This window comes from Arvicanthis niloticus, chromosome 9, assembly GCF_011762505.2.
Source record: "Arvicanthis niloticus isolate mArvNil1 chromosome 9, mArvNil1.pat.X, whole genome shotgun sequence".
Classification (NCBI taxonomy): Eukaryota; Metazoa; Chordata; class Mammalia; order Rodentia; family Muridae; genus Arvicanthis; species Arvicanthis niloticus.
Genome location: NC_047666.1, coordinates 65,099,063 through 65,112,820, shown reverse-complemented (window position 1 = coordinate 65,112,820; position 13,758 = coordinate 65,099,063). Strand labels below are relative to the sequence as shown.

At 48.2% G+C, this 13,758-nt stretch overlaps 1 protein-coding gene across 2 annotated transcripts in view; it reads left to right on the top strand.

Moving 5' to 3' along the window:
- Prmt8 (protein arginine methyltransferase 8) overlaps positions 1-13,758 on the top strand; it is an 85,533-nt gene that overhangs the window by 45,330 nt on the left and 26,445 nt on the right. For both annotated transcript variants that reach the window (XM_076940613.1, XM_034512682.2), the window contains one exon: positions 2,641-2,704. In XM_076940613.1, the coding sequence (XP_076796728.1) occupies positions 2,641-2,704 (64 nt within the window). The remainder of the gene's footprint in view (positions 1-2,640; positions 2,705-13,758) is intronic.

The window sequence follows — 13,758 nt, the reverse complement described above, 5'->3', positions numbered from 1 at the left end:
CCACCATCACCATAATCATCATCACCATCACCACCATCATCACCATTACCACCATCACTATCATCACCACCACTATCACCACCATCACTATCATCACCACCATCACTACCATCACTACCATTACCACCATCACCACCATCACCACCATCACCACCATCACCACCATCACTATCATCACCATCATCACTATCAACAGCAGCACCATCGCCATCACGACCATACCCCTTCCTTGTTTCAGACTTCCTTCTCTCAAACCTCCTCAGCAGCATGGAACCCAGATGTCATGACTGTCAGTGGCCTTGAGTCCATCTGGTGACCCTATGCTGTCCCTTGCAGGGTTGAAACTTAAGTTAGTGCCAACCTTGGTGGGGCTGAGCAGAGGACATGGTCCCTGGATCCTGTGTTATCAGGGGCTACAGATACTTTTCTGCCAGGGTTCCTGCTTGGTGCTTCCCAGTGGTCACATGGCACAGTCTGCCTGTCATAAGTGGCTCTGGCCCTGCCAGGCTTAACCAGCTTCTTTCTCAATAGCTCACCAGTTGTTTCTGTTTCAGGCTTCTCCTACGACCACAGTCTACTCCTCTGGGGAGGGAGGGAGGTCATGGGGTACCATCATGACCAGAAGTCATGGTCAAAGACAGGAAGTGGAGCAGAAACACAGGAGGAGCTAGATATGAGGTGAGAAAAAAGCTAGAGAAACTTAGAGGGAAGCAGAATGAAGCAACCAACGAGAATAGAAACCAAGGAAGGGGAGGAAAGAGTGACAGCCAAAAAGGAAAAAGAGGAGCAAAGGCCCACAGCTTGGCCTGTGGGTTCCCCAGAGCAGGCGCTCTGTATGTATGATGGCCCTGGACTCAGCTCACCCTCCTCCAACTACCTGAAAGGGACTGCAGCCTATTGCAAGAGGCCTGGGAGGCGGGTAGGATCTTCAGGTAGCTGACTACCTGAAGATGCTGTGTCCTTAGATCCTAACCTGGCAGCCGCACATGCGTGGGGTGACAGGGTGGCAAGAAGGAGGAGAGGAAGGGAGCACTGCCCACAGGGTGATGAGACCTGAGAGCTAAGGGCCTGACAACCAAGGAAGGGTGGGTCCTCCTGGAGTGGAGCACAGCTGGTGGCATCTGTCCCTTAGATCTTACTTAGCTATCCACTTAGTTATTTCCAGTCCCAAAGCTGGACATTGGCAGAGGTCATCAGTAACCCCCACCCCCAGTGACTCTCTGCCATAACTACTATAGACCCTTCCCAAGACCCAGGGCCTAACCCTAGGCCTCTTTGTCAGAGAGCCAGGCAAAGCAGCAGAATAGGTCTTGGGAAATGCCCTCCTGCTCCCAGAATCCTCTGACAACACATCCTAAGCTTCTAACCTCTGGAATTGGTCTTAAACTCCAACCATTCCCATGAAGCCTGCTCTTGGCTGATGGTAAATTTGTTTAAAAAACTTTAGTCCTTTCCTAGAGTATTTGGGATCTTGAAAAAAGAGTTCCAGGCAAAAGAGAAATTGTCAGACAAATGAAAAGTTCACAGCAGGGTTATGTGAGTCAGCTTTAGTGACTATAAGAAAATACCTGAGACTATCAATTTCAAAAGATGGAAGGTTTTGCTTGGCTCAGTTTCAAAGCTTCCATTTCATGGTCAGTTGGTTCCTTGGTTTAGAGATGAAAAAAGAAAGGAAGAGGGAGGGCGTATAATCCTAATATTATGTTTGACATGAATTCAGTGACCTAATTTCCTCCCACTACCTCTTAAAGGCTCCTCCAGTGTCAGTAGCACCACCAGGCTGAGGAATGAGCCGTCAACACAGGGTCCTTTAGGGCACTTACCCACATCTGATCAAGAGTTCAGAGTCACCGTGTGTGTGTGTGTGTGTGTGTGTGTGTGTGTGTGTGTGTGTGTGTGTGTGTTCCTTGGTGAAAGGGAAGCTTAAGACCAGCCCAGAGAACTGCTCTGAACTTCCTGTCCAAGAACAGGCCCACTTTACCCAGGCAGGACTTAGTGACAGAGTGTAGAGAGAGGCTCATGTGACCCTTCACGCCTCCTCAGAGGGTTCGTCTGTTCTGCCATTTTTTCATCCCCCTCTCCGCAGGATGGTGAGATCAGTCAGCTACCCCTTAGTCTCCAGGATAGACTCAGGGTCTCCATAGCTGGCTCTAGGTCTCTAGGCAAAGTAGCCAATTTCATAAAATGACACTGGCCACAGGATTAGAGGGGACAGATTTTAGTTTTCTAGCTACCACAGTTCTATTGTGTGGCTGTGGCCAAGACCATGAGTCTCTCTGGACATCAACAGTTTTCCCATCTATTTATTGGGAGGGTTATTTTGACTTTGTTTCAGAGGTCTTGGTACATGGTTGTTGGTCCTGTTGTGAAGCCTGTAGTGAGCAGCCTATTATCGTAGGATCATTTGGTAAAGCAGAGCTGCTTCCCTCCTGGAGGCTGGAAAGCCAAGAGAGGAAGAAGAAGAGGAACTGAGGTCATGTCTCCAATTACCTAACTTCCTCTTACTAGGCCCCATTGCTTCCCAGGAGCGTCATGTGCTGGGATTTTTCCCATGAGCCTTTGGGGTCTTTGAAGGCACAGAGTTTAGCAGCCAGCTGTGATTTTTAAATCCCCGTCTCTTTCTTCCTGTGTACTTTCTAGATTGAATGTTCCAGTATTTCTGACTACTCGGAGAAGATCATTAAAGCCAACCACTTGGACAATGGTAAGGCCTACCTCTGAGTCTTTCCGCATGGTGGGCTGGGGGGGGGGGTGCACTTTCCAGTTCAGGTAATATATAGAGAAGACACAGAACATGTGGTTTGGGGGACGGACAGCTCACACAATTTTTTTCCCTGGAGTATGACATTGCCTGGTCAGGTTACATCTGCCCCACCCTAGCTTTCAGCCAGCCCTGTCTGTAACTAAGTTCTGGTCACCATGCCCTCTGCTGTGCCCAGCTGTAGTCTGTCAAGTCTATAAGATGGCAATTGATGCTCTTCCTCTTCCTCATTCTCACACACATACACTCTGTCCTCTTCTGTCGCCTGTCCAGAGGTATTGTCCAGAATGTCTGGCACAAGCCTCGGTATTGATGGAGTATGTTGTACATCAGGCTGTGTTGGGGAGAGGCGCCTTGCTCAGGCTGGACTCCAATCACAAGGAGAGATGTGTTCCCTTCCCGTCCCACAATATGTGGACCTTCCCAGCCCCCTCCCTCAGAGGCCCATCTTCAGTATGCTAAGATCTGCAAGGGTCCCTGACTGGGCCACCTCCTCAGAATCTTTCTCCATCAGCAGGACTGACTATAGTTGCCACGCCCTATGCTCAGTGCGGGGCTACAGGGCACTCGGTATGATAGGAACATACCTGGTGCTGGGTGGAGGTGGAGTCAGGAGAGTGACAGGTAGGATCAGAAGCCACAGTGTGACGAGTGGGTTGGAACAGAAGCAGGGCTGGCAGAGGCAGTGGGGCTAAGGTAGCTGGGTACAGTGGCTAGGGCAAGGTCAACTCTAAAAGACAAGGCTCCCATCAGAGTTACAAAGACTGGGGAGGAAGGACCCTGAAGGGATGGGCATTCCTGAGAGAAGTGCGTTGGGTTCATTGGCAGGTCTGGGAGCGGGGTGGAACAGGAAGCTGGAAACCTGGGCAACGGAGAGGGAGAGTCGGCTAGCCTAGCCTTCTTATCCTAAACAGATGAGTGCCCTGGATACTTCCTATTGTACCTCACAGCTCTTCTGCTCCCCCTAAGGCGCCAGATGTCCCCATGGGTCTGACCCGAGAGACCAGGCACCATGGGGCCCTCCCACTACACACTACTTCAAAATAGGTCACAGACCTACTTTGGTGTGGCCTCAGCCTGCCACCTGTGCTGTTTGCTGCTTGACCCAGTTGCTGCAGACTCCGTGAAAGGCAAGAGCATAATTCATTCCACGAACTTCTCTGTGTGTCACCATGAGCCTGGCTCTGGGGACAGAGCAAGGACTATGACAAGTAGGTCTCTGACTCACTATGGCTCCTTCCAGTAGGGAACAGAATTACAGATGCTGAAGAAAGCAGTGGCCAGTCAGAGAAAATCACATGACTACAATGCTCTTCTGGTGATTTGGGTGGTGGGGTTGCTGGAGACCTGCCACTCAATGTATGCCCTCTGACCAACACATTTATGTTCAAGTTTGAAGAACATGAAGGAAACAGGCTGACCAATTGTCTGTTTTCTGTGGCTATAACAGAATATCTGAGACTTGGAAATTTATAAAGGAAAGATGTTTAATTTGGCTCACCATTCTGAATGCTTGGAAGTCCCAGACTGGCTGGCTGTATCTGGTAAGGGACTTGTACTGCTTCAACTCACAGTGGATATGTGGGAGGGCAAAGAGGCCAAAACCCTGTTCTCGGCATGACTGTTCCTTCCCTTGAGAGCAATATTAACCATTTTCTGGTACTATGCTCCCATCACCCGACATTCATGCCCTATGCTGTCACACTGAGGAACTAAGTAAGGGTCCTGCACATGAACTCTTGAGGCCATTCTCAACCCAAGATACCAAGTTCAGAGGAAGAGAACTTTGGGCGGAATTGAACTGGGCATGCTCAGGGCACAAAAGGCCCATAGTCACAGCACAGAGAAGGAAGGGATGAGAGAGGGAAGCAAGTGATTACAGCCTACTCTTAGACGCGACTGGGTTTCTTTCTTCAGGTCAGGAGATGGTTTGGAGGGTTTTAAGCAAGGGAGGAGTCTTGCCGACTGCGGATGCATCAGGATAGGTTGTAGACACAAGTATCACAAACGTGCTTCCGGAGGCTTCAGAGAGAGAGAGAGGTGTGGGGCACCAGAGGTAGCCACAGAGGTGGAGTGAAATGAGCTGTGTCTCAGCCTCAGAAGCAGAGGCCAGAACACCTACTGCTGCTGGGTTGGAGAGAAAGTGTGGGGAGCAACAGACTGAAGGTGGCTGTCTGCAGCCAGAGGGTTCACAGGGGCAGTGGGAGCCAAAGAGAAACCAAGAGCTCACTACCTGTGATAGGTTTGAGGTGTCCTCACTTTGGGTACCCAAGTGGATATGTTGAGGAAGACTTGAATTTATGTGTCTAGGGCTCCAGGGGGAGTCTCCAGAGACTTCTATCTGTGCTCATCAACATGGTGATATTACTCAAACCATTAGGAGTAAAGAAAGAAGACGAAGATATGGCTGACTGGCCACTCATTACTTGGACATTCTGCAGGGGGAAAGGGCCAGCAAAGGAACCAAGATGTCATCTGGGAGGGTGGCGAATATTTAAGAGCAGCCCAGGAAATGCTAAGAGGTGAGACAGGATAACGCCAGAGAAGAAGCAATGGGATCTGGCCACATGGTAGGTATTGGCGCTCACCATTGAGTATGCAGTGTAGCAGGGTCCAGAGTCCAGTTAGAGTAAGATTAGGGGAGGCGGTGATGTGATGTTTCTTTCAGTAATGGAGAACGGAGGGGAAAAAAAGCTGAAGTAGCAGCTACAGAGGGGATGGGGGTCAAGGGAGGGAATGGAGCTGGGAGAACGTGTGTGATTCAACAGAGATACAGGAAGAGGTATGTGGTGCGACACTGGCCTTGAAGGACTAGCTGCAGATCCTAGGGGAGGGAGTGGCCTTTGTCACAGAGTAGGGACAGGTTTAGACAATAATGGTATCATCTCCATGCAGGTGGTTGGTGGCCCAAGGCCTCTAGTTTGTTATTTCTATTTGTTCAGTGTTGTGAATGCAAGGCAGAGAAGATAGGGAGGGAGGGAAGGGAGAAGAGAGGCTGGGTGCTCTTCTGAGGGCTTGCTGAGGTAGTGGGGACTGCTGGGAAGTGTGCTATTCTCTGCGAGCTGTGGACGCCCGCTGTGCGAAGGGCCCATCTCTCATTGTTCTCTGACTTTTCTCTTTCCACACTCACTGGCTTGTCTGTGTGGCCGCCTCCAAAGCTGAAGGCAGCCTGGCTTTGACAAGAAGACACAGCAGCTTGAGGGAGGCCTCAGAAAACAATGACAATAAATTGATGACGCAGTGTGGTTTTGTCAGTTTTTGTTTCCGGAATGAAATACCGGAGGCCAACTCTCTGTGATGATGAAGTTTGTAGTTTTGTTTTAGAGGTAAAAATAAGAACAAGAAAGCAGAGGGGAAGAAGGGTGCTTGAGGGGTCAGCTGGCTTCTTTTAAGACACACATTTTGAAGAACTCAGGGCTCCAAGAGAAGTAGCCCATGCTTCCAATGATGCTGCACTTGACTTCACCTCTTAAAGGGCCCACCACCTTATATTAATGCTACCCTGGAGACTGAGCCTTTGATACATGGGCTTTTGGGGAAGCATCAGCCATTTTAAGCTGTAGCAGAATCTAGCTGGATAAGAAGGAAGCAGAGTGAAGGGAGGGGAAGGTGTTGGCAACAGGCACAAGGCTGGGACACTGTTTAGGCAGTAGCTGTTATGGCTATGAGCAATGCCCTCAAACTGAGCAGGGCAAATATTACTTAGATATCTTGACCTCTGACTTCTGAACTCTGACCTCTGACCTCTGGCTAGATATCTATCATGTCTTAGTTTCCTCAGCAGGGATTGGGGACAAGTCTCTCCTAAAAAGCACCTGACCTGGACAGAGGGAGAACAGGTGTCTTCTCTGTGTATGGAAAAAACAGAAACCAGGCCACACTCTTTGTCCTGGTGACACAGCCTGGCTGCCGTTCCCAGGTTCCCCTCAGTCCCTTCTCCATCCTTCTGAATAGGCAAGTGATTCTTTCCAGTTAACAGATGTGGACAATGGGGCAAGGACGGGTGGGGACAAAGGGGAAGGGGGTGAGAACACTGGCCTGAGTGGGGGAGGGGCAAGAGCACAGGCCTGAGCTCTTCTTCCTGCATACACAGTCCTGGAAGTGGGAATAGGGTGAGTGTAGACAGATACAGAGGCAGATTTACTGGGAGGGGTCCTGGGGTCGTTCCTCTGCCCCAGGGGCCTTTCATTGTGCTTGGGCCATTCCTCTGTGTATTCCTTGTATGTATGTGACTCCCAACCTCGGGGGTCTGCCTTTCCCCTGTACTTTTTAAAATTTCTTTTGCTATTGGCTGAAATAATTTCTCTTCTTGCTACTGTCACAATATATTTGGAGCAAGTTAGTTCTGGGGGAGGTACTTTGAAATCCTGTAAACATTTCATTCTCCATGTGATGTATCTTTCTCTCTCTCTCTCTTTATCTATCTATCATTTCTCTGTGTCTGTCGATCTCTCTGTCTATCATTTATCTATCTATCATCTATCATATATTCTATTTATGTCTGTCTGTCTGTCTATCATATCTCTGTGTCTGTCTATGGATCTATCTATCATCTATCTATACACTCTCTCTATGTCTGTCTGTCTGTCTATCATATCTCTGTGTCTGTCTATGGATCTATCTATCATCTATCTATACACTCTCTCTATGTCTGTCTGTCTGTCTATCATATCTCTGTGTCTGTCTATGGATCTATCTATCATCTATCTATACACTCTCTCTATGTCTGTCTGTCTGTCTATAATATCTCTGTGTCTGTCTATAGATCTATCTATCTATCTATCATCTATCTATCTATATACTTTATCTATGTCTGTGTCTGTCTATCATGTATCTATTTTCTATGTATTACCCCTCACTACATGTGTCTTTCATCTACCTTCTAATATTTTTATACACATATAAATACATTATCTACACTGTCTATGGCTGTCATTCATCATCTATCATCTTGTTATCATTTCTCTTTATAATTATTCACATTTTTACTTATTAATTGTCAGTGCTTTTACTGCATACCCGTACTGTACTCGGTAGGTTTTATCTGGCTGTCAGTACTTTGATGCTCCAACCATCCCTGATTGGGTCTCTGAGAGCATCTTATATCTGGCCCCTGTGTGCTTTCTCCTTTTTTCCTAGATTCTGATCTTCCAGTTCCAGCTGTTACAGGCTCATCTTGTGCTTCATCTGCCTCTATCTTCAACTGGCCGTGTCCCTAAGGTCCTTGAATAGACAATAGTAACCAGAAACTAAGAAAGGGCTGGACATGCTCCTTAGCTCTCGGGTGTCAGGGTGTGTCACTGCAGAGAGTCGGGGGATGAGTATGTATGGGATATAAGTGTGCGTATGTATGTATGTATGTATGTATGTATGTACGTGCATTGCATGTGTTTGATATATGTGTGTGTGGTATATGTTTGTGTGTGTTACATGTATGTATGTATGATATATATGTATATGTTATATGTGTATATGTGCATATGTGTGTGTTGTGCATGTGTATATGTGTGCACGCATGTCTGTGATGAATGTGCCTGTACACACATATACAACACTCATCCCTATCTCTATCTTCATTTGCTGCTGAAGCTGAGGTCATGTGATTCCTCTACTGCTAACCCAGCCCCATGAGTCTACTGTCTGTTTCCTCCCTTTTGTGTATCCAGACCTCCTTCCTCTGACATTGAAAAACCATAGTCCAGTTATTGACATATTGGCTTACTGGATCACTCCTTCCCGCGTGTAGCCAATCTCTCGGAGTCCCCCACCTCCTGCTTCATGGGTATGTTTTGTCACTCAGCCACCCTGTGCTGGACCCTTGTCCTTCACCTTAAAGGGGGACCTCTTTCGTGCTGAAGCACCACTGCCCCACCCAGAATGGTCCTCTGAGGAATGACATCCTCTTCCACCTTCATGTCGGATGGCCAGGCTGGGCCACTGTCACCTGACTCTGGCTTTCCCATCCCATCCTGAGCCCTGCAGCGTCGTTGCCTCCCCCTTTCCGCAGCAGCAGGGGGGACATCTAGTTTGTTCAGCCCCAGATCATTCATTTCATGCTCTGGATGTTACCACTCACACTCTGCTCTGTTTGGTATCATGCTTAACTGACGCAAAGGCCTGTGAAGGCTAGACCGTCGTCATCGAAAACCCCCAGCCACCCTTATGTCTCAGGCCTGCCCACCCAAATACACTGTCCCAACAAGGGAGCCCCAGGCCTAGTGGTCTTCATTTCTTCCTCTCTAAGAGTTAGAACAGGTAGGTGAGGCTGGTGACATCGCAGCAGGCCAAGTCCCCTGAACCAGCTTACTCAGCCTTGGCATGCGTCCTCGACAGAGGACAGCTTGACTGCTCAAGTGCTTCCATGGAGATGAGTTAGACAGGCCGCCACCACCAGTTGTATGAGTGTCGGCTGTGTGGGCGGTGGGCCATAAATAACAACATGCACATGAAATACCTGCTCCCTCTCCACTTCGGGGGTGGGGGCTCCTGAGGGTGGGTTTATTCACATGAAGACACACACCTACTAAAAGTCACCTGCACAGATGGGCCACCTTCACATGACTCGATCCACATGCCTGTTTCAGCCACTTTTCTCTGACTTAAACCCCAGCAATTATTTCCTCCACGACAGAAACCGGGGATGGGGGAGGGGCCGAAGAAACGCTGCTGAAAAGTCCCCTCATTTGTGAAGCTTGAGTTCAGGGCAGGGATTAAAGTTTTGTCATTCTGTAAACAGAACAAAAAGGTATCGTCCACTTACCTTCCAGAAAACCAAAGGTACCTCTCTGTTTTCTTCACCTTGAGCATATGCCTGAGGATACATGTCCCAGATGGAAGAGATCTTAGGGTAGCTGACACAACAGGGTGGCCATGGACACGAGGGTGTCTGTAATCCAACCCTGAAGGACCCTGCTGTGACACTGCACACTGAAGAGCAGACTGCTCTGTACAGGAGGTACACCCACACCATAACTTGAGAGCATTAGGTCAAACGTCAAGCACATGACCTTGCATAGATTAGGTACTCAGAAAAGGTTAGCTGTGTGCTATTCAAATGGTGCTGTTGTCATTGTAGTCAGTTCCCAGTCAGGCACTTGCACAGTCTCGGGATGACTCCATTAGTTAACAAAACCTCACTGCCAGGCACCTTGGCTGCTGCAGTCATCAGAAAGCATCGTCTCCAGAAGAGGATTCTACCTCCACACGGCTCTCCTGACATTCTGTTTCTCTTTCTCGAGCCACACTACCAAAGAGTTTTCCCTGCTCCCGTATCCCCAGGCTGATAGCCTAGTTTCTCCTTAGTTTCTTCCTAGTTTCTCCCTGACTATGCACCACTAGGCCTTGGCTGAGCCCCTTTCTTCTGGGCCAGACACACTGTGCATAGTAGTTCCCACAAGCCCCTTGGCAGATTCCATATTTCATTGCTACTAGTGGGAAATAGATGGCTGTGTGTGGGTGTAGTTTCCCCACAGGCTGTTGGCAGGTGCTGTCTCCTAACCTTTTCCTACCTGGTGGACTCTCAGGTGGAAGCCTAGCAGAGACGTACTTTTTATTCATTTAAACATCCATGTTGTTCAATTAAGTCTTTACTACCAACTACCAAGATTCTCTCATTTGTTCCTTGCTTGGGGTCCTGGCTCCCAGCAGCATGCTAGCTGCATATTCAGAAGCATCTTGTGGTAACTGTGGAAGTCTTTGCAGGATACCTACAGTCATGTGTACAGTGATCAGCTCTGGAATGGAAGGCTGGTTGTGAGCCTGCACGAAAACCTGTCATTGACTCCGCTAGGGAAGGGGGCGAAAGAATGAAAGGACAAGAGACACAAAGTCTGGGGTTCTGATCAGGCTCTGCAACTTTAATTTCGGGGGCAGGTTATAAAGACACAGCAAAACAGGAAGTTTAGGGGGGTCATTGTGTAGGGCTATCCCACTATTGAATCCTCCTTGTCTGAGACCATCCCACTGCCATATCCTCATTGCCCAAGACCGTCCCACTGTCTTACCAGCTCCCAGGAAATACCAGACTTCTTTAAGTTCCTGGGACCTGAGATTCTAGAAAGTCCTTTCTTAACCTTGTACTGACTAGGCTTTTCAGCACAGCAGGTAATTTCCTGAGGTTCTCTTAGAACAGCAGGCAATTTCCTGGGTTTGGCTCCCAGCACATTAGGATAACTTTGAGCTGACACTTGCCTTTCTCCATCTTGGGACACTATATGGGGGCCACTCCTGGCTCACATCTATCTGGGCTAATGGAGCTAGTCACCTAAGATGAGTTACTTTTGTGTGCCTCAGTTTCTTCTTCTGTGAAATGGGACCCATGGTGGTTTAGACCTCGTGGTGTCACTATGGGGACCAGGTGGTGACTGCTTGTAAAGCTGGTGGAGTCTGTAGCAGCTCTTTCTGTGAGCCTGCAAGACCATGAGGCATAGTCAACAGATCTGAGGAAAGGATGCAGTCACTTCAGTGGCTTGAAATTGGCCCTTGTGTGTTTCCACAACCCGGTACTGTGAAATCCTAAGGACCATGTTTTCGTTCCTTGGAGATCCAGTCAAGTATGTCTTGTACACCACTGTATGGCACAGCACAGCGCTGGCGGGCAGGTGGCAGCCACTTCCTGTTAGCCGTTGTTATTATTATCATTTCATTTATTAGCTTGACAAATAATGCTGTCACAGGAAGAAATGAGATTAATCACCTAAAACTGTTTGGAATGAACCTGTACGTGAAGCTCCAGGCAATTGCCTCTCCTTTTCCTAACTGCGGAGAAATGATCCATTAGTAATTTTATTGATTCGGCCTTTCAAGCATATTGTCCCATAAGCTGGGCCCCCGTGCTAGGTATCACAGGAGTTAACCACGTGACTTGGAAAACAAAAAGTCATCGCTGTCACGAAGCTTCTAGCTTCACAAAGATGCATGGTCACAAAAGCAAACGGTGAACAAAGACTACTGCGTAAATTAGAAGTCGTGAATGTGCTTAGAAAGAACAGCAAGGCAGCTGGGGGCTGCTGTGCGTTAGCACGGACAGTCATGGAGGCAGGCGTGTGGGAGCAGCTCACATGCTTGCTACAGAGAGCCAGTCTTGCACAGGCTTCTCTTAATCCTGCCCTGCGTGATCTCCTGTCCCCCAGTCAGCTTCAGAGGAAAGGTTTACATCCTAGGCATTAGCAGATAGATAGGTTGTCTCCTAAACTCTCAACGTTCACCCCCTACCCCCTAACTGCCTCTTCCCCACGCTCTTCCTCAGATTTGATTGTTAAGCACTGGCTAGCACTAGCTGTAAAGGACTACTTTTTTTTGAAGAAAGGGCTCTGAGGCAGGGACTTGACAAATTGAGAGCAGAGGCTAGCCATGCTGTGGGGACAGGACATGCATTTTGTATAGGGGGACTAATATACAGTTGCCCCTCAATGACCATGAAGGATTAGTTCTGGGACCCCCTGAGGACACCAAGAACCAAGCATGTGCAAATACTATGCTAATAAACTAGCATTGTATTTGTACTGTGTAGATTTCGAATGTTACTTGTGCCTATCCTCTACTCACTTTAAATCCTCTCCACATACCTTAGAGCATCTAACACCATGGAAACACTATGTAAATAGTTGTTATACGATGCTGCCTAGAGAATAAAGACAACAATATCTGTGCTCAGCACAGACACCACTTGACTTTCAAATCTTGATTCCCGGGTGGCCCAATCTGTGGATGCAAAAAAAAACCTACAATGGTGGAGGGTCATCTGTGTAAACCTCTTGAGGTGAGGGACTTTTTTTTATTGGTCCTTTGTTGGCTTCTTGTCTGGTTATAGGGTGAAAATGAGTGTGTGTGTGTGTGTGTGTGTGTGTGTGTGTGTGTGTGTGTGTGTGTGATATTCTGAACACCTGAGCCCAGTGGAAATTCTTCCGGGTACCATTTCTTTCTTAATAACTGTGTGGGCCAGGCCTGCAAGGTCACACACCCTTCGCCAGCATGCTGAGTATTAAGCAGACTAGAGCACGCCAATGCTTCTCAGTGTCCAGGGATGGCTTAGGGTAGGGAGGAGCCCTCAGATGTCTTTGATGAGAAGAGCAGTAATACACTTCTAATAGGATACATGGCAGGTGCTGTCTTCAGGAAAAAAAAAGCCACTGCCTAAAGCCACAGGTCTTAGAAGCCCAAGTTGAGCAGACTAGTCCCCAGGTCCTGCAGAGATCCAGAGTTGGCTAGGGTAGGAAACATGCCCTGGGGGCGGCATGGAATCTCAAGCTCCCTGTTCTTAGCTGAATAGGGATTTGGACCAGGGAAGGGTACCATTTTGCTGAACGCAGTACACCTATGCTGCATGGCACCTAGGGACTACCTGTGCCGTTTTAATGGAGTCTGTTGGGTATGGTGCCACTGGATATACAGATAAAGATTCTGATGGTTTCTTTGTCCATTACCAGTGCCCTGTAGTATGCAGGCTCTGAATCTGTGAGAGAGATTTGCTGGGTACCTGGGCCCTGCAGAACACAGGGAATAGAGGAAAAGTATCGGTTGATGTCAAGAAAGATTGGTAGTTTCGGCCAAGCCTAGCTGCTTGCCCTTCCTCTGCTTCCATGAGCAGCCGTGAGAAGGACAGGACGGCGCTTCCCTTCTCTCCTCTCCACCTTTCACGCAGCTGCTCCATGTGCACAACCATCACAGGTGGTGAAAGGTCAGAAATGATTGCACCCATTCACAAGGTAGGGGCAGGATCCCAACTGAGGCTGTGTGAGTTGCTCGGGTGACTCAGCAGGCCAGGTTTGGTGTCTATAACTTGACTCTTCTAGACCCCAGGTCTCTTGGTAAGCAGATGAAAGAAAGCAGTTACATTGTCTCTGGGAGAATGACTAAGTTAACAGCACACAGCTCTTCAAGCTGCTTTCCAAACACTGATGATTTTTTTTTTACTCGTATAATTAGGACTTATTTGTAGATCTTAGATGTTTGTTTGTTTTTAACTGTTTATCTATCTATCCACCCATGTGAGAAGT